Genomic DNA, 20,327 nt, shown 5'->3' on the forward strand with positions numbered 1-20,327 from the left:
GCCCTTAGGGCTGTGTTGGGCATTGAGGCCTGGACCAGGGTGGGGACTCCTCTGCATAGGGAACTCTGGCTCAAAGGCAGAACAGAGGGTCACAGGGCTTGCCCTTTATTAAAAGGCAAAGGGCTTCACATGGTCCTGAGGGTATGAGGTTACAGGGAGCAGTCAGTGCCTGAAGTGGTGGCCACTGCTGGCTTTGGTGGCAGCCCTCACAAAGTGGTCACACCAAGGTGCCTTAGGTCCCCTTGAACACCCTTTCTGACTGTCTCTTTGCAAGCCTGGGACCATACCTAGGGCAGGAACAGTGACCTCACAAACTGTTGTGCACCTGCAATTGGCCTTCACTTGGGACAAAATTCTCAGCTGTGCACAAGGCTAAATTGAGTCTGGTTGAGATTACTCATCAGCACCGGGTCTCGCTCAGGGCGGTGTGGCTAACAAGCAACAGCACTCACTACCTGCCAGCCTACACTCACTCCAACTCACTGGTCCTCTGGGATGGTGCTGCCTGCATGGCCCAGTGTTCTCTCCGTTTTGCTAAGCAGATGGCTGCCCTCACCTAAGTGCGATGTGTGCATAGCGAATGTGCTGTGGCTCTCTATGAAGGCACACCTTTCCTGTATCAACTGCCCTGCCTGCTCCTGGGCCTCTCCAGCCTACCCTCAAAGGCCCAGCTGTGCCATCCACTAAGCCTTCTGAGAATTAACCTTTCCCCAAGTTCCCTTAGGACATGGTGTGAACCTGTAGGCTTTTTGTTTGTGGCCGTTTCCATCCTCAGGGCTCACACACCACATACTCCAGAAGGGCTTGTTAAAGTGGTGTCCCCTGCCCAAGAGTCCATCATTATTACCTCCTGAAAGAGCAAACATATATAGAGCTCCTGTGCTCCAGGCTTAGTTAGGAATTTTCACATGCATTTCATTTAAGTTGTGTAAACCTAGGAGGTGTGGTTGTTATCAGATGAGGAAACAAAAGGACCAGTGACTTGTCAAAGGTTCCATAGCAGTGATGAAGGCGGAATTCAAACCCAGGTTAGTCTGACTCCAAGGCCAGGGTTTTCTCTCTTAAAAGCAGAAACAAAATAACCACCATTTATCATTTATATGGTATTGTCACATACATTATTTCATTTGATCCTCACAACAGCCCTGTGAGGTAGGTAGGGTTATGTATTACTGTTACGTTCATTTCACAGATGAAGAAAAAGTGGCTCAGTGAGGTGAGTGACTTGCATAAAGTCACACAGCACATTAGTAGCTTCATAGGTCCTGTACTTTCTCTGAAGTCAAGCTGCTTGAATTAAGAAGCACCGAAAAGATGGGAGAAAAAGAATTTTTATGGAGAGGACAAAAAGGGCAGTGGTAATTTATAAGATTCTTCCTTAAACTGTTTTGTGGCCATAGCTTCTATTTGAGTACCACTGGCCTTGTGGCCTGGGGCAGCTGTCACTCTAGAGTCCCACTGTGGGAGGAAAAGGCCTGTATTACTTACGGGATGGGGCCTTGTCCACAGCCTGGTGTACAAGCTCCCAACTCACAGAGCACAGCTATGGGAAGACCCTTCCTCAGCCCATCTCTCTTGGGCGCTTGTGCCAGCAGGCTTTCCTGGCTTTGTCTGATGTCTCCTACCCAGTGGGAAAGACTCCGAGACTCCCAAGGCCATGCTCACACTAGGGATGAATCATAACGTACAGTTTTGAAGCCTGCACTTGCTCATCACCCCTGGGGAAGCAGTGGCTCGGGTGTCTTGCCCTGGATCTCACACCAAGGAGGTCCAAGGTTTGGTTATGACCAGAAACAGTACTACAGGGAAGGCCACCGCCTTCAGAACAGTGTCTTAGACGCTGGACACTTAGTCCAAGGGTGGTGTTATGGTTCAGACCACTCAGGTTCCTAGCTGTGTACTGCTTTCTGAGCCCCTGGTCTGGCAGCACTTCCTCAGGGGTGGCAAATCTCCACTCTCCAATAGAAGATGGTCACAGGGTATCTGGAGTTGTGGCTGGTGAGGAAGGTGGGTAAAATGGGGGTCACGAAGGAGGCAAAGTCCTAACAAAATAGGGTTGACTTTCAGGGGATGGAAGAGGGCCAACCTTGGTCTTGAAGACAGATCCCAAAGGGGAATCCTGCTAATATTTTCAGAATGAGTGTCCCTCAAGGTGACTATTTTGAAAGAGAAATACATATTTAGGTGAGAATTAGACCAGAAAATAGAACCAAGACCAGAAAATGGGAGTGGAAGGAGAGATTTTGGCTCAGTGTAAGAACTTTCTAATAGCCAGTACCGGCCAACCATGGCGGGCTATTTCAGGGATGATGATCTTCCCATCACTGGAGGTATGCAAGCAGAGATAGGTGATTGCTTGGAGGTACTGGGGAGAGAAACTCATCCCCAAATGTGCTGGAGTATGCTGGCATGAGGGAGGACTAAGCAACCGTTGAATTACTTTTCAACCTGGAGAGTCCATAATATATTTCTTTAAAATGACTTGTTTAAATGATACCTTAAACTCTTGTGGTAAGGATTACAAAAGTCAGATAACAGGTCCCAGTATGAGGTGCCTTTCATTGCACTGACTCCAAATTTTCAAGCCTTCACAGGAACAGCAGCCCATTTCTGAAACCAAAAATCCCGAAATGCCTCAAGATGACACAGTCAAAAGGAACATCCCCATCTTCTGAAGCCGGCTTGGATGCGCACTCCTTTAGGCCATGCCACAGCTCAGATCTCTCCCCCAGCAGGGACCGATACAGCTTTGAGAACATAATGCTTTTCCAAGCCAGTCAAACATGGTTACCCTTGGGCAAACAAGTCCAAGGTCCTGGCTGCATCCTCCAGACAAAGGAGCAGGGGTGATGGGGATCTCTGGGTACGTTCCATCCTGGGAAACTGAAGGGAGCATCTTGTTCTCATTTTCTCCCCTCCATCAGGGGCTCTTATTCAGATGGGTGAGTGAGGCACTGCCTAGTGGTACAGAGAGAGATGGAGTCAATGACAGAAATGCTGCTCCCCTGTCTAGCCAGAAAGCCCTCTGGTGGTCTCCTTTAGGACACATGGGCAGACTCTCCACTTTGAACAGACTGCCCATCTCCAGCTCTAAATGGCAAGAAAAAAGGAGGCCCTGCTGAGAGGACACATGGATTCCTACAGGTGGACTGCATCATGGGGGAAATCAAGTCCTGCTACGCGATTAATACAGATTAGTAGAGTGCCCTGCCTCACACCACTGGTGAGACACTCTTTAAGATCTTGGCTGATGTGGAGCTTCTTGGGAGCCTCCCTCCAATGTGGCTTGGGGTTCTTTTACCTGTACCGTATTAATCGAATAATCTTATTGTTCTTAAAATCCAGAGCATGTGGGTGAGAAGAATCGATGCAGAAGCCATCACTTAGAGCAATTTTCAGCACCTCCTCCACAAAGACCTGGAAGCTGTTGATCTGCTTGTTGGCTGGTACCACCCAGAGCCTCTTGAGGTTCTGCTTGGTGTACTCTTCCTCTGGGAGGCCCTCCACATTGGCCACCCAGTCCAGAGTCAGGTGGTTAGGGTCTTGCAAGTGGCTGGTGATGGAGGAGAGATTGCCATTAGAGCAGTAGAAGAGCTTGGAGCCGAGGAGCTTGAGGAAGAGGCAGGAGGTGCTGAAGATGTTGGCATTGAAGACCTCCATGCTGGAGGAGGAGAGGCTATAGATCTGGGGTGCCTCACGCACAGTGAAGTGGACTGTCTGCACACGCTGGTTCAGTGTGATGTTGAGCATGGCATTCTTCTCTGCCTTAGAGAGCTCCACCTCCTTCTCCTGTAGTGCCTCAATCAGGGGCTGCACCTGGTAGAAGTCAGCCTCCCTGCGGAGCAGACCCATCTCCTGGAAGTCATCAGGTAAGTCCAGGTGGGAGGTCCGTAGAAAGTTGAGGATATAGCGGAACACTTTGCCGTCACGGTCAATGAAACAGTTGCCTTGGCTGTCCCTCTTGGTGGGCATCTTCCCACTGAACATGGCACCTAGCATGGAGTCGGGGAAGCTGGTCAAGGTTGCTAGTGAGGTTGTGTAGAGCTTTCCCCCAACATTTAGTGTGATGGGGTCAGACATGGCAGGAAGCTGGGGTGCTGGGAAGTAGTCCTAAAGAGGGAGAAAAGTTAGAAATGACTATGACTCAACCATAGCTGGTGTCTTATTAATCTCATTGGAGCTGATATAGCAGAATACCACAGTCTGGATGGCTTAATAACATTTGTTTCCCACAATTCTGGAGATTGGAACTCAAAGGTCAAGTTGTGGGCATGATAGAGACGGTCACCTTTCTGTGTCCTTGTGGCAGAAGGGGCAAGAGAGCTCTCTGGGGTCTCTTCTGTAAGGACACTAATCCTGTTTCTACCCTCATGACCTAAACACCTTCCAAAGGTCCTATCTCTTTATACCATCACATTGGTGGTTAGGATTTCAACACGAATTTTTGGGGACATAGAAATTCAGTCCAAACATCTGCGTAGGCACAGTTCTTAACTCCTTATTGTAGATCAAGCCTACAGTCCTTGAAGTTGAAGTGAATTAATACTTAATGAACAAATGAATGAGTTGTAACTCCTACACTGTTTAAAGCATATTATGTTCCCTAGGAAGTTGAAAAAAAAAAAAGGCACATCAAAATTACAACTAAACCATAGAACAACTATCATTCAGAACCACAGGAAATGTTGCTGAACGGAAGTCCTACAACTAGGGAATTAAAGAAGGAGCCACATCCAGACTGGTAGGAGGGGCAGAGGTGTGGAATGGGCTGGTTCCATGCCCTGGTGTGGCAGATAAAAATTGGGAGGGGTATCTTGGCTGCCGAGGTTACCCCTTAGGAGCAAGGGTTCCCAGCCCCACACCAGGCCCCTCAGTCCAGGGTTCCAGTGCCAGGAAGAGAAGTCCCCATAACTCCTGGCTGTAAAGACCAGTGAGGATTGAGGCTGAGGGAGATGGAGGGCTTCTGGCACCCCAGGAAGTTCTTCTTAAAGGGCCCATACATGGACTTACTCAGATTCACTCCCTCTGGGCTCCAGCACTGAGGAAGCAGCTTGAAAGGCACCAGAAACATAAGGGGAGGAGCTGAATTTTCCTGTACAGGGCAATAGTGGGGAGTAGCAGGGAAGCTTTCTTCCAGACAGAAGTGCTGGCAGAGGCCACTGTTCTTTTGATGAGCCCTCCACCTACAGAGCTCACAGATAGGTGCCATGTTTAAGTCTCCTGCAACCTGGTTCACACCATTTGCCTTGCCCTGGTGATTCCCTGAGGTCCTGCCCCATGCAATTTTTGGGCCCACCCAAGCTGTTTCCAGTGGCTTTTCCATACAAATGTCCTGTCTTGTTTCATATTTTCCTAAAATTTCTCAAACAAGCAGCATCTGGCCTGAGCAAGACCCATACCTCTTGCTAAGTGGCCCCAGGCCCATCACTAGTAGCAGCCAGCCTTGGTTTGCAGCCTCGCTTTGCCTGGGCATCTCTAAGCCCAGCACAAGTAGCAACCATCTGCAGATCACTTTGTAGCTCATGCTAGGTGGCGCTGGGCAGAACACAGGCAGTGGCTGAATTTGGCCTGCATCTCTCACGAGGCCCCAGAGCCAGTGTACCCAGTGGATAGTGTCAGACCATGTTGAAGGACTACCATCCAACCACCTCCAGAAGTGACACTCTCAAGGGGCAGACTCAGTGGGCACCAGAGCCCTGCTGATAAGTCCTGCTTTGTGGGGTGGGCCCAAGCACAGCTGATCCTCCACAGTGGCTGAAGGTCAGTGTTTGCAGCCAGTTCTTGTAGCTGATCACCCTGGGGCCAAATCCCTCGCACTGACATGCCAACAGCAATCAAGGCTCCACTACAAGAGGAGGGTGTACAAAGCCCACAGAAGGACATATCTTGAGTGCCTGGCTTGGATGATTGTGGGGGGCTGTGCCTCTGGACCCTACAAAACACCTACTACATTAGATTACTTTACCAAGCCTGGGAGATGTAGCAGCTCTACTTAATATATAGAAACATACACAAGGAGCCTGCCAAAATGAGGAGACAAAGAAACATGTCTCAAATGAAAAAACAGAACAAAACTCCAGAAAAAGAACTAAACAAAACAGAGACAAGCAATCTAATAGATGCAGAGTTCCAAACACTGGTTATAAGGGTGCTCAATGAACTTAGGGGAAGAGTAGATGAACTCAGTGTGAACTTTAACAAAGAGGTAGAAGACATGAAAACGGAGATGGAAAACATAAAGAACCAGTCAGAAATGGAGAATACATTAACTGAAATGAAGAGTCATTGCAGGGAATCAACAGTGGAATAGATGAAGCTGATGATCAAATCAGAGATTTGGAAGATAAGGAAGCAAAAGACACCCAATCAGAACAGCAAATAGAGAAAAGAATTAAAAAAAAAAAAATGAGGATAGTGTAAAGAGCCTCTGGGACAAATTCAAGCATACCAGCATTCACATCATGGGGTACTGGAAGGAGGAGAAAGCAAGAAATTGAAAACCTATTTGAATAAATAATAAGAGAAAACTTGCCTAACTTGGTGAAGGAAATAAACTTACAAGTCCAGGAAGCACAGAGAGTACTAAACGAGATGAATTCAAAGAGGCCCACACCAAAACACATCATAATTAAAATGCAAAAGCTTAAAGACAGGGAGAATCTTAAGAGCAGCAAGAGAAAAGCAGTTAGTTACCCACAAGGGAGCTTCCATAAGACTGTCAGCTGATTTCTCAACAGAAACTTTGCAGGTCAGAAGGGATTTGAAGAATAGTCAATGTGACTAAAAGTAAGGACTTACAACCAACATTACTCTACTCAGAAAAGCTATTGTTTAGACTCAAAGGACAGACAAAGAGCTTCCCCAACAAGAAAAAACTTAAGGAGTTCATCACCACCAAACCAGTATTACATGAAATGTTAAAGGGTCTTCTAGAAGAAGAAAAGATGAAAAATGTTATAAAATGGCAATAAATACATATCACCAATTGAATCTAAAACCCAAAATAAACCAACAAACAACAAAAACAGACTCATAAATACAGAGAACATTTTGACAGTTGCTAGATGGGAGGGGGGGTTGGAGACACGAGTGAAAAAGGTGAAGGGATTAGAAATATAAATCGGTAGTTACAGAGTAGTCATGGGGATGTAAAGTAGTATTATAATCATGTAGGTTGTCAGATGGGGGTGAGATTTATCAGGATGATCACTAAGTAAGTTATGTCTAATCACTGGCTTGTACACCTGAAACTAACAATAATGTATGTCAACTGTAACTGAAAAATAAAAAAAGAATGATTTAAATAAAAAATAAAGGAAAGAAAAAATGAAGCCTGGGTCCCACCTTCCAGCGATTGTTTTAATTGGTCAGGAATGTTGCCCCAGCATTAGTAGTTTTTAAAAAGTGCCCTCAGTAATTCTAAATTTTAAGACAGAGAACCACTGGTTTAAGGAAAGAGAGAAAATGTGCCTGGACTGAATGCTATGCATTTGCTCTTATATTTGCATACATAATGGTTATATATCTTTTGACATAGACAATACCACCATCCATCTATATTCTGCAGATGAGAAAAATTGTGTTTGGATTTATTCCCCACACAGAGAGAGATGAAGGATCATACCAGGAATCAAAACCAGGTCCCTTTATGTGAGAGAGAAAACTGTGTAAATGCTTACTAGCCAAAGACTAGTACACTCTACGTACCTAACAAATGCTATGAGATTTGTACTCCAAGCCTATTGCTCCTTCTGCTGTACCAGTGTTGCTTACTTGTTTAATTATTTTTCTATCTCAAAAAATTTACAACAAATGGCTGTGACTTGTGCCCTTTCCATCTATTTACCGGGCCCACAATGGTTCACTCAGCCCTTTGGACTCTATGACACCTTTTTCTGGAATCTTATATTCCTATAACAACCTGCCTTGCCATGAAGATGCTCTTGGCTCCTGGAGGCCTGCCCTTTCCTGTCATGATGGCACCCCGGCCTCCTCTGAAACTTTCTTGGAGGTCAGGGCAAATGTGGAGTCTGTCACTGAGCACCCTCCCTGAGGGCTCTTACAGAGCCGCCCTAGCCACTAATCTCACAGCCTCTAGTGTCTCCTTCAACTTGAAGTCTTGCATTCTACACCTTCTCTTTAAGGTTTTAGAAAGCAGGGAATGTACCATCTCCACTTCCAACATGATGCTTTCCCAACAGCCAACCTAGGGGGCCGATTCAGCAGTCTTTTTTGGATGCTGGGTGTGGGTGGCACTGAGAGGAATTGACCCCAGTGCTCACTTTGAGAAGAGCGCAGGCTGGTGGGGGAGACTGAGATAAGAGGCAGAGAGGGGGCAGTGACAGGGGAGATGTACCAGGTGCTGTGGGAGTAGGTCGGGAACGAACCCTTGGCATACTATCCAGATAGGAAAACAGAGGTCAGGGGTTGGGGCAGGGGGCTTCTGCAAGGGTCACAAGTAGGCCAGAGTATTCTGACCACATGTCTGCCTTCTGAGGAGGCTGCACTGAGACCCCATTATTCCAGGGAATAGAGACCCACCGCCCTGAGGGTGGAGGTGATGCTTGGCTGCCCTCCCCAACTCTCTGGGGAGGGGGTCGGGTCCCCTCATGATTCCATCCCTATCTAATGGGGCATTTTGATACAGCGGAAAGGCATTAACCATCTGGAGTGTCTGAAGAGAAACAAGCTGATGGAGTTGTAAAAGCAGCAGCAGCAGCCTGAAGCAGATGGGCTGTGAGACAGTGGGGAGAGCTAACAGAGGTGGGGCGAGAAAGGGACAGCTGCTGTGTGCAGACCTGCAGCTGGGGAAGGTGCTTGGTCTTGGGCCTGAGTCTGGCCAATTCTTTCCAGAGGGCCCAGGCAGGAGTCCTGGAATAGGCCATGCCCTTCCTCTCCAAAAACTCCTTTTCTTTCCAGATAGTAATTTGCATATTCTAGTTTTCAGTCTCTCTCCTTGATTTAAGGCCCAGGCTCTGAACTGACTCAGCTCCATGGACAGAACAGGCCCAGGCATCAGAGGCTGGGCTGTCTTTCCTGACAGTTCTGTGGACCACAGACCCTGTATCTCTGTGCATTAGTCCTAAGGACTAATTAGTGCACAGAGCACTGGGAGTGGAGGAGACAGTTGAGAGCCACAAGACATATCTAGGGGCCCTTAGGTAGGCACCCAAATTACTATTTCTCCTGCAAAAGCAGCAGAGCACATGGGTTAAGGTTCTTTTTAATACATACGGATGTCCAATGATCTGCATCTTGAAATGGCTAGGAAAGAGGTCTATGTGCAAAGCAGTTCATAACATGATGGAATGGTGGGCAGTGCGGGAGAGGACTGTTCAAAGGACCTGGAAGCCCCAAGAGGACAACTGTTAACCTGCTGGAGACTGAGGGCAGCCTTACAGACAGGTTGTCTCCCCCACCCCTCAGCTGTGTGGCTCTGGTCATCTGTCTGGGGAGAGCAGCACAGAGAGCTGCCCAGCCAGTAGGGGCAGAGGCTGGTTGAAAGGCAGATCTCCTAGGTTGTTTTCTGTGGTGTTCTCTCTATACCCAGGAGTCAGAGCCCAGTCATTCAAGCCCCTGTTTTCTAGTGGCAGCACCATGGTGTCCGCCATCGTAAGTGCTCAGGCCCCATGTGAAAGGCACAATGATACAAGAGGGCAGGAACTGACACCTCTGGGGTGCTGAGGCGCTTCATGAGCATGGCAGAGGGTTTGTGGTCAGCTGAAGATGAACTAACATCACTGAGCTACAGCTCCAGTGTGTACCCAACTGTCTCCTGGACATCTCCACCTGGATATCCTATAGCTGCCAGAAGCCTAACACAGAGTTCTTTTCCCAAACCTGCTACGAACTCTTCTTAGCCACCCCGCTGTCGGAGCCCAACACCTGGGAGGCAGTTCTGATTTCTCATCCCTAAAATGTTCAACTGTGTCTCCTTGAACCTATCCCTATAGCTACTCTTGGAGATCAGGCCTCATCTCCACTCCCCCTACACCTCACTTGGCTCCCTTCCTTCTTTCTGTCTACCTTCCATTTTAGTCTGCAGACTGATCTTCCTGAAGCACTACGACCTGTCCAAACCACCTTGCCCTTCCAATCTGACCTCTAACCCTGTCCCTCTCCTGACTCTACACTCTGTCACTAGTGCTAAGCACATACCCTCACACTGTCACCTGCCTTGCCTTGGCTCTCCTTACACCATCCTTCTCCCCTTTCTTTGCTGTGAACCTTTAAGGCCCTGCCTGTGAGTCACTGACTCTCGGTAAGGCTGTCCCCCAATCTCCAGGAGGCTAATAGCTCTCCTCTTGGGGCTTCTGGATCCCCTGAACAGTCCTTTCCCGCACTGCCCACCACTCTATCATGTTAAGATCTGCTTTGCACAAGGCTCTCCTTCCCAGTCTTTTCAAAATGCAGATTGCTGGACATCCATATGTAAAAAAAGAACCTTAACCCATACCTTGCATCATATACAAACAACTCAAAATAGATAATGGACCTAAATGTGAAGTCTTTTTAAAACTATGAAACGTCTAGGAGAAAATTTTTGTGATTTTCGGTTAGGCAAAGATTTCTTGCATAGGACGCAAAAGGCACAAACCATTAAAAAAAATTGACAAACTGACTTCATCCAAATGAAAACCTCTTTGAAAGACACTAAGAAAATGAAGATTAGACAAAGACAGATAAAATATTTGCAAAACATATCTGATAAAGGACTTTACCCAGGATATATAAAGAACTGTCAAAACACTGAAGAGACAACCCTTTTAAAAAAAAAGGGTAAAACATCTGAACAAACATCTCACCAAAGAAGATATATACAGATGATAAATACATGAAAAGATGCTCACCATCATTAGTCATTAGGGACATGAAAACCACAATTAGATACTAATACATGCCTATTTAAAACGACTCAAAGAATCAACAATGCCCAGTGCTGATGAGTACCTAGAGCAGCGGAAACCCACAGACAGCTGGTGAGAGCGCACAATGGTTTAACTACTGTGGGAAATAGTTTCACACAGAGCTTTCACATGACTTAAGTCATTCCTTATATATGTGATTTGGTTAATTACATGTTGATTTCTTCTTTGCAGGATAAGTTCTTAGCTAAACTTATCCTGTATGGGTTAGGGTCAAGCTCCTCTAGTTACAGCTGCATCTGCAGAACACTGTGCTACATTTTAACATTGAACAAGAATAGCATTTAGTAGGAACTGCCCAGACTTTGATACCCTTGTCCTGTCTCATAGCATGAGGGACTATTTTGGAGTGACAGAAATAGTCTATGCTTTGATGTGGTGGTGGTTAATGACTGTATAAAGATTATAAAAATTCACACAACTATATACCTAAAAAGGGTGAATTTTACTGTACATAAATTATGCCTTAATAAAATAAAAAAAAAATCAAGTGATTGTGTCTCGAAATCCATACAGTGGATTATGATCAGTTATATAAATATATTGTTATGAAACTTTTGTTTTAGTGTTGTGTGTGTGTGTATACTGGATTGTGATATAAAGTGTATCTGCATACTTTGGATTGTGATAAAAATTGTTTTTGAAAGCGACTGCCTCGTTTGTCATCTCCTTGAGAACAATGACACGTTTCACGTATCTACATATTTACTGCCTAGCACCCCGTAGGTGCTGGTAGCATTGTGGTGATGATGGGGGTGGGGGCAGGGCAGCAGGGAGGCCCTGAGAGGGGAGGGATGAACATTTACTGAAGGTTTTACTATATCCAGGGCCTTTACATTCCTTAGACCTTTTAATTCTTATAGCAGCCCTACAACGTAGGCATCATTCTCCCTGTTGGCAGACAGGAAACTAAGACTAAGAAAGACTGGTGACTTGCTTGGGACACCTAATTCTCTTCCCCCAGTACAGGCCCCTAAGAGTTGTAGTAGCAACAAAAGGCTGTAACAGCTTTAATCAGTTGAATAATCTCTGAGGCAGCCTTTTAAAATACTGTTCTGCAGCCACCACTTGCTGAACACACACCTCCTGTTTTTACAGTGTGAGGAGCCTCACATAACACCCGGTAGCTTTTTTTTAATTTTTAATAAAAATATATAGAAAAATGCAAAGAATGGTACTTTTGTGCTAAATTCTTAACATGCGTTCCCTCGTTCGATGTCTTCACAAGCACCCTGTGAGATAGATAATATCTCATTTCCATTTTAAGATGAGAAAACAGGTTCAGAAAGGTTTAGTCACTGGAGGAGCTGGGCTCTGAATCCAGGTCTGTGTGAGTCCAGCACCTCCGGTCGTTTCCCCTTCCCACCACAGGGCCCCAATGTGAGTGAGATGCACACTCCCTTATTCTCCATGTAGGCCAGACAAGGGCAGCTAGTCCACTCTCAGCCTGCGGCTCTGCCCACTCACATCTGAGGACATGGGGATGGGATCCCAGAATGGCCCGCAGTCCCTCCGTAGCTGACGCAGGGCAAGTTCACTGAGAGTCTAAACTCTTCTATTGCAAAGGCAACTCATGATGTCTAAACACAAAGCAGCAAAACAGGAAAAGTCAGGTTTTTAAAGGCCAGATTAGAAAAGATGCATAGAAATGCAAACTGAACCAGGAAGTAGGATATAAAGGAATCCCACCGTGTGCGAATGAGTAGTTTTCTTAAGCGAGAGACTTTCCAAAATCTGCCTCTCAACTTGGTTTCTTGAAAAGAACCAAGAAAAAGATCAAACCCACTCCCTCTGAGAAAAAAACGGTGGTGTCAAACCAGGACATCGTGCTGCACTGATCATCAGACCATCTGACCAGGCAGGAGAGGCCAGGGGTAGTTGAGGCTGGAATTCTCCCCTCCCTGACAGGGTCTGTGGCCCAAACGAGAGGGGGTCTAGAGGCCTAGCCTGGTACCACGTGAAGGGCAATTCCAGTCGAGGGCTTGAAAATTACCTGGTTGGAGCCTCTGACTGTGACACAGAAAATAGAATTAAAAAGAGATGTCCTATAAGGAAGGGCAGCAAGACATTGCCCTAGAGTGTTACCTAGAGTCCTGGTACCCATGGTCCTCACAGGCATCATGAGGGACGCAGCTTATGCTTGAGGGGTACTTATCATGTACCATACCTGTATTAGATGCATTATACTATTGACTCATTTAAGCCCTAAACGAGGAGAGGGTTACCTCTGTTCTATGAATGAGAACCCGAGGCTCAGAGAAGTAACTTGCTCAAAGCAGGGGCAGAACCCAGAACCTATGCCTGACTGCAAAGTCTGTGCTGTGAGCAACCACACTCCTGTTTGGGTATTTAGCAGCCAAGGCCCCTGGAGAAGTCTGTCACTTGTCCCCTTCCTCTTACCAGGTGCTCTCACACCTACCACCTTAATTTGATTTTGACCTACCTAAAGACCAGGGCACAAAGAATCAGCATTTCCTGAACACCTACGACTTGGCCCTGAGCTATGTGACATTCTAGGTTATTTCATTAAAAATACCGCACGGATGCTGTGAGGTAGGTACAATTATCATCCCAATTTTTAGGATTATAAACTGAAGCAGCGTAGTGAAGACAAATGCTTAAGATCATACAGTTAGAGGCAGCAGGGCTAGAATTCTAAGTGAGATCTTTCTCCAGAGCCTGTGCTGTCTCTAGTAACACAGGCTATGACATTTTATTAAACATAAATAGGATTTAAATAGATACCTGTAGTTCTTTTGAGAGTTGTTCTTAAAGTAGTTCTAAAATTAATTACAATTATTATGCTATCCTAATCCATATCCCAATAGTATTTAGGCCCACACCTTTATAGTCAATATTTGACAGAGGGAACAAGCACATACAATGGGCTAAAGATAGTTTATTCAATAAATGAATGGTACTGGGAAAATTGGACAGATATGTGCAGAAAAGCAAAGCTTGATCATCTTCTTATGCCACACACAAGAATAACTTCAAAAATGGATTAAAGACTTAAATGTTAGAGCCAAAACCATAAAATTCCTGGAAGAAAACATACGCAGTAAAATCCTGAACACTGCTCGTAGCAGTTATTTTATCTGCTGTATCTCCTCAGGCAAGGGAAACAAACAAACAAAAAAAAGAACAATGGGACTACATCAAACTAAAAGTTTTTTGCACAGCTAAGGAAACCATCAACACTAGAAAGACAGCCCTGGCTGGTGTGGCTCAGTGGACTGAGTGACGGCCTGCTCGCTGGTTCAGTTCCCTGTTAGGGCATATGCTTGGGTTGCAAGCATATGCAGTTGGGGGCCTGTGAGAGGCAATTGTTTGATGTTTCTCTCTCTCCCTTCCCTTCTCTCTGAAAATAAATAAATAAAATGTAAAAAAAAAAAAAAAAAAAACCATTGGATGGGAGAACATATTTGCCGTTACACCTAATAAGGGATTAATATCCAAAATTTATAAAGAACATATAAAACTCACCACCAAAAAAAAACCCAAAACAAAAAACAAAAAACATTCCAATTAAAACATGGGCAAAGGACCTGAAGAGACTACTCCAAAGAGGACATACAGATGGCCAATAGACATATGAAAAGATGTTCAACATCACTAATCATCAGAGAAATGCAAACTAAAACCACAATGAGGTATCACCTTACACCAGTCAGAATGGCTATCATCCATAAATCAACAAACAAGTGCTGGCAAGGGTGTGAAGAAAGGAACACTTTTGCCCTGTTGGTGGGAATGCAGATTACTGCAGCCACTGTGGAAAGCAGTATGGAGATACCTGAAAAAATTTAAAATGGATCTGCCTTTTGATCCAGTGATCCCACTGTTGGGAATTTATCCTAAGATACCAGAGACACTAATTCGAAAGAACATAAGCACCCTATGTTCATTGCAGCATTACTTACAATTGTCAAGATTTGAAAGCAGTCTACGTGTCCACCAGTAGATGAGTGGATAAAACAACTATGGGACATTTACATAACGGAATACTACTGGGCCACAAAAAAGAAAATTTTACTCTTTACGACAGTATGGGTGGACCTGGGGAACGTTATACTAAGTGAAATAAGCCAGTCAGAGAAAGACAAATACCATATGATTTCACTCATATGTGGAATCTAATGAACAAACTGAACTAACAAGGAAAAGAAAAACAGACTCATAGATGGAGAGCAGATGACCGCTCTAGGGGGAGGGGTTAGGGAGTGGAGGGATGGAGCAAAAAGGAAACCGGACCCATGGACATGGACAACAGTGTGGTAATTGCAGAGGAGGGGTATAAGGGGGAAATGGTAATGGAAAAAATACAATAAAAATAATTTTTAAAAAGATTTTAAAAAGATTAAAACCTCAATTTGGAAAAGCTGATGAGTGATAACCTGAAATAATATTGGAAAAAGGATAGTTATGTTAGTACAATATACTAAATTGAATTATAAAGCAAACAATGAAAAAGAGGAATTTTTGTAGTACATGTTGAAAAGACTTGTTAGCGATTACAAAATATATATCCTTACCAAAACTCTGGAACCCTAGCAAGACAGGTCACACTATCTTTATTTCACAAACTCAGAGAAGATGAATTCCTGGCTTGGGGCATTGTGTGCATTCTTGACCTCTGAGTCATGGCCTCTGGGAGGATCTAGATTTGGACATTGCTCAGAGAGCCAGTCCATTGGAGGCAGCCTGGGGTGTCTTCTCAATTTGAGTTTTGAACAAGGGACTGAACCTAGACACAGAGGTCCTAGCTAAAAGCCTGTACACTCCTGGAGTGCTGGAAAAGGCATGGGCTCTTTCGGTGCAATTCCCTACATTACTGCCCATTGAGCTTCCATAATGAAACCATTTGCCATGCCATCTACTCCTTTTATACAGTGAGGACCCATTGTTATGACTACAATGAATCTATTAAGCAATGATTATCCATCCATCCATTATCCATCACTTCTTAGCTGTGCTCAAAGAGCCTAGAAATGATACCCCAGTAAAAATGAGCACACATGACCCCAGATCTTAGTTTCTAAATATTATGTCCTACAAAAAATCAAACTGGGGTTTCCTGAAAAACCTGATGATTCTAGGACTCTAACAGGAAAAGAGCAAGGTGAGACTAAAACATCTCTTTCTAGATAGAAAAGATGCAATAAAAGATTAATGAGGTCACGTCAAAAGAACATAGGAGATCTTAAAAGTCCTTATCAAAAGAAAAAAATTTTGGTAACTTTATGTGTTGATGGATGTTAACTAAATATATTGTAATAATTTCTCAAAATGTACATATGTCAAATCATTATGTTGTACATCTAAAACAAATACAATGTTATATGTCAATTATATCTCAATAAAAAACAAGACAAAAGAACACAGCAACTGGCATCAAGGGATTCTCATTGGCCAAATTTGGGATACTTTGAGTACCAAAAAGATCAATGATGATAATAGGTTATAACACACTGACCTCTTAAAAAAGTCAGGAGTCTGTTACTCCAAAAAGAAAAAAAGAGGGGAAGTAGAGGCAGTGAGAAAGACACACACGCACACATACACACACACAGAGGAAATGTTATTCTATAACAAAGAATACCAGCTAATAAATATAGTGAGAATGGCATTAGAAAATGCCACTAGAATTAGAAAATCACCCTTTATCATCCTCAGTGTTGCAATTCAGGCAAGGGTCATCAATGGATGTGGAGTAAAAGGTTATCACAAACACACAATTCCAAATCTCAGAGAATCACTCCACAGATTACTTATTAATTACAAAGGGAAAAATTTATCCTTCCATGAAGAGATCAGGCTGTCATAACCATAACCAATAAATTTAGCATTCATGGATAGCAGGACCGGATATCATATGCCTCTTGATGTGCTGCATTAAGAAGTATTGTATATATTACCAGAAGAAAATCTAATCATTGCTAATCAAATTTCAATAGGTAGAAGGGTTCTATCTAGATCAAATGAGTTGCTTAAAGATATAACTACATATAATGCATGAATCTTGACTGCATCTGATTTTTAAAAAGCTCCATTAGATTTTTGGCAGCTGGAGAAATTTGAGTATGTTTATTAGATAATATTGACTTCTTGCAAATTTTCTTAAGTATGATAATGATATTATGGTTATTGTAGGAGAACATTATAATTAGGAGATACATGCTAAAGAATTTAGGGGTCAAGTGTCAAGATGCCTGTAACTTTCAAATAGTTTAGCAAAAAAAAATGTGTGTGTGTGTGTAAAATCAAAATCAGCAAAGTGAGTTGGTACATCTAGGTGAAAGGCCATTCTTTAAACTTTTCTGTAGGCTTGAACATTCTAAAAATATATTTACTTTTAAAAGAAGAGTGAAGATAAGCATACTTTTCCACAGGACTACAGATGTTAAGTTCCAGTCAGAGTGCCCAACCCCAAATAGATTTGTTACTACTATTACCAAGAAGCATTGGAAACCTCCATGTGTCACTGTGCTTTGGAGGATGAGGAAGCCAAATGGGGCTAAGATGAAATAGCCCACAGTAGGGAGAGGTCACTTGACACACACCTACTGCCCACAGAAACCACAATACTAGGCCTGCCTTCCTCTGTGCTGGACCCAGTCAGGGGGAAGATGGCTGTTCAGACCTTGTATCTGCTGCCTCCTGAGCCCAGAGTCTGCTACTACAGAAGGAAAGAAACTCCTCATGGCTCATGGAGAATGTTCACAAACAGGGCCCACTTTCGGGTCTCACAAATGTTGTGGATGGTCAGAAAACACTGGAGGGGCTTGGTGGTGGGGGGAAGGAGGAAAGCACATGGGATTTGACATCACTTGGACCTGCACTGGAATCAGGCTTTGCCACTTAACTAGCTAAGTGGACCAATTCTGGATAGATGTCACTATCATCATAACAATAGCGGCAGTAATAATGATGGCTGACATTTACTGAGCAGTTACTACTGTGCTAGGCACTTCATACATGTTGAGCTCAGTTACAGGTGCACCTCAGTTCTATTGCACTTCACAGGTTTGGTTTGTTTTTTTTTAAACAAATGGAAGGCAAGACCCTCCACTTGCAAAAAGATCATTACTTGCTTTATTACAATGCTCATTTATTGCAGTAGCCTAGAACCGAACCTGCAACATCTCCGAGGTATGCCTGTGCTGTATTATCTCTACTTTCATGCCAGGCCCTCTCCTGCCTCTGCAATTTGGCACCTGCCATCCCCTCTGCCTGCACTGTGAAGGCAAGTCCCATTCATTTGCCAGGCCCCTCTGCTCGCAGTCATTCCTGCTTCCTCTGCACCTCCAGAGTTTTATTTCACCCCTTACCATGGCTCACTTAAGGACATGGGTGCCTGGCCACCCTGCTGGGGCTGGGATCTCCCCTTTCTGTACCCCCAGAAGCAGGCAAGTAGGGGAAGGGGAAGAAATTACTTCCTGTTTAGTCAGATCTACTTCTCCAGAATGACAGTCATCTACCAAAAGGGATTTATCATCCTCTCCAGAATTTTTAAAACTTTTTATTTTGGAAACATTCTCTTGAATTTTGAATTTGGAATCTAAGGCACAGGGCAGGGCCCAGATGATCACACAGAAGTAAATGCAGAAACTCCCACTGTGTAGGAGCTGGAGAGAACATGGCTGGGTAAATTTCAAGGATGAAAATGCTCAGTGAGTAATGTAATGTGTCTCCCAGTACACCAGATGAGACTTACTCGGTGCACCAGGATAAAGACTGGCTCACAGCCCTGGGGGGACTGTCTTTTACCTTCTTGTCCTGGTCTCACTACACCCAACAGCTATAGTTTTAGCCCTCTTTTGCCCAGTTCATATCTCTAAGAAGCCCACAGGCTGTTCCATTATCCCCACAACCCACAGTGTAAGGGGAAAAGTTATTACCCAGACTCAGTACCTGGACCCTGGAGTGAGCTGTCCAAATAGTCCATGAAAGAGGGAAAATAGGCTACAGGAGGAAAGCAACCTGACCTGGCAAGCTGGCTTCCTCATTTGCACAGCAAAATATCCTCTCACCTGTTATAGGCGCCCAACAACAATCGCCCACTCTCATCCTGTTCCAGCATTTTCCTTCATCCTCTTAGCACATTCTCAGGCTTCAGCTTGATTTTCTTCCTGCACAAGCACCCTATTCCAACCACTTTTCCTTATGTTAGGTTTTCCTGCTCCTAACAATTATAATTTGTAAACAAAGGGCTTTTAAATCCGTCTCCTCATTTTATCCTCACAATAACCACAGGAGGCTTGCCTTACAGGTAGGCTGGCTTTCAGAAGGGTTGAGGAAGCAGGTTCTGTCACACAACCTGCAAAAGCAAAGTCATCAAAACTTCTTTTTCTTCCCTACCAACCACTCCGACTAAACCTCCCCTAGAGTGCAGGGAAAAAAGCAGGGTCTTTAGAGTAAGGAGTCCTCGGTGGTTTGGGCCAAGTCACTTCACTTCTCTGAGCCTCCGGTCCCTCACCTGTAAATAGATACGGTGACGCCTTTACACGGTGCGAGGGTTGAATGAGATCATGTGTGTGACGCACTGAATTCAAGGGCTGGGCTCTTTATTGCTAGTCACAAGAAAAGGAAGGCGTTGTGTGCATTCACAGGTATCGGAGCAGTCGGGCAACCCCTTTCCTAAACTCGATCAGCAGGGCTGGGGGGCGTCCTTTTCATTTTTCTCTCCGCCCCTTCTCCCCCAGTGCTTTTCGGCCTATTCCACCCAATCCAACCCAAGCTTGCTTCGTCGGCAATCACAGCACGCACTCCCCAGCTCTGGATTCTCCTACTCTGACCTCAAGCGCGTTCCCCTTCTCACCCGCCAAAAATTCCTCCCAAGAGTCTCGACCCTCCTTATGCCGGCTTTTCCTACCATCGCCATCCATTCTGGCTCCTTCCACCAGCTCCACCTCCTCTCCTCGATTAAGCGCCCCCTCCCCTGCAGCACAGGAATTACCATCCCCATCGCACAGATGAGAACGGCAAGGCCACGGTAGGCTAGATGACCTCACGTGGTAGGACAGGTTCACGGGTGGGCTCGCGCCCCCTCACCCGCTATTCCTGAGCCCCGCGCCCCCGGCCGCGCCGCACCCACCTCCTCGCCCGCGCTCTTGCAGCCTCCCCTCTACGCGCCGCCAGCGCAGCTTAGCTAGAGGGGCGGAGGCCTGGAGCTCAGCCCAGGGGCGTGGCAGCCCGGGACCGCGCGGGGCGCTCCCGGACTTGTAGTTCTCTCTGGGCTCGTAGTGGTTAAGTGTACCGAGCGCAAACTCCATCTCCCAAGAGGCACTGCGGCGAGCCGTCCAGCTCTCCGCCCCGCCCCCGCCAGCGCCCCTGCCGGCTGGCCTTAAAGGGGACGCGGCCTGAGTGGTGGTTCGCGGGGTGGCCCCCGCTCGGGCTCCG

The 20,327-nt window shown here is 45.3% G+C and overlaps 1 protein-coding gene across 2 annotated transcripts; it reads right to left on the reverse strand.

Annotated features, from left to right (window-relative positions):
* Positions 1–1,116: 1,116 nt before the first annotated feature.
* KCTD21 (potassium channel tetramerization domain containing 21) lies at positions 1,117–20,086 on the reverse strand. Of its 2 annotated transcripts, none has more exons than XM_054576331.1 (2): positions 20,023–20,086; positions 1,117–4,110 (listed from the first exon to the last, which is right to left on the reverse strand). In XM_054576331.1, exon 2 carries the CDS (start codon positions 4,078–4,080, stop codon positions 3,298–3,300), a length of 783 nt encoding a protein of 260 aa, XP_054432306.1. In that variant the 5' UTR covers positions 4,081–4,110; positions 20,023–20,086; the 3' UTR covers positions 1,117–3,297. The 2 variants fall into 2 exon arrangements, with proteins under 2 accessions (XP_054432306.1, XP_054432307.1); XM_054576332.1 differs by lacking the exon at positions 20,023–20,086 and adding an exon at positions 19,405–19,555.
* Between the last annotated feature and the right edge of the window lie 241 nt (positions 20,087–20,327).

The sequence above is a fragment of the Pteronotus mesoamericanus genome, unplaced genomic scaffold, assembly GCF_021234165.1.
Source record: "Pteronotus mesoamericanus isolate MK-2021 breed Mesoamerican mustached bat unplaced genomic scaffold, CSHL_Meso_final contig_33, whole genome shotgun sequence".
NCBI classification, from domain to species: domain Eukaryota; kingdom Metazoa; phylum Chordata; class Mammalia; order Chiroptera; family Mormoopidae; genus Pteronotus; species Pteronotus mesoamericanus.

Coding starts and splice junctions, on each gene's coding strand:
- KCTD21 (XM_054576331.1), bottom strand. CDS start 4,080: ATGTCTGACCCCATCACACTAAATGTTGGGGGAAAGCTCTACACAACC.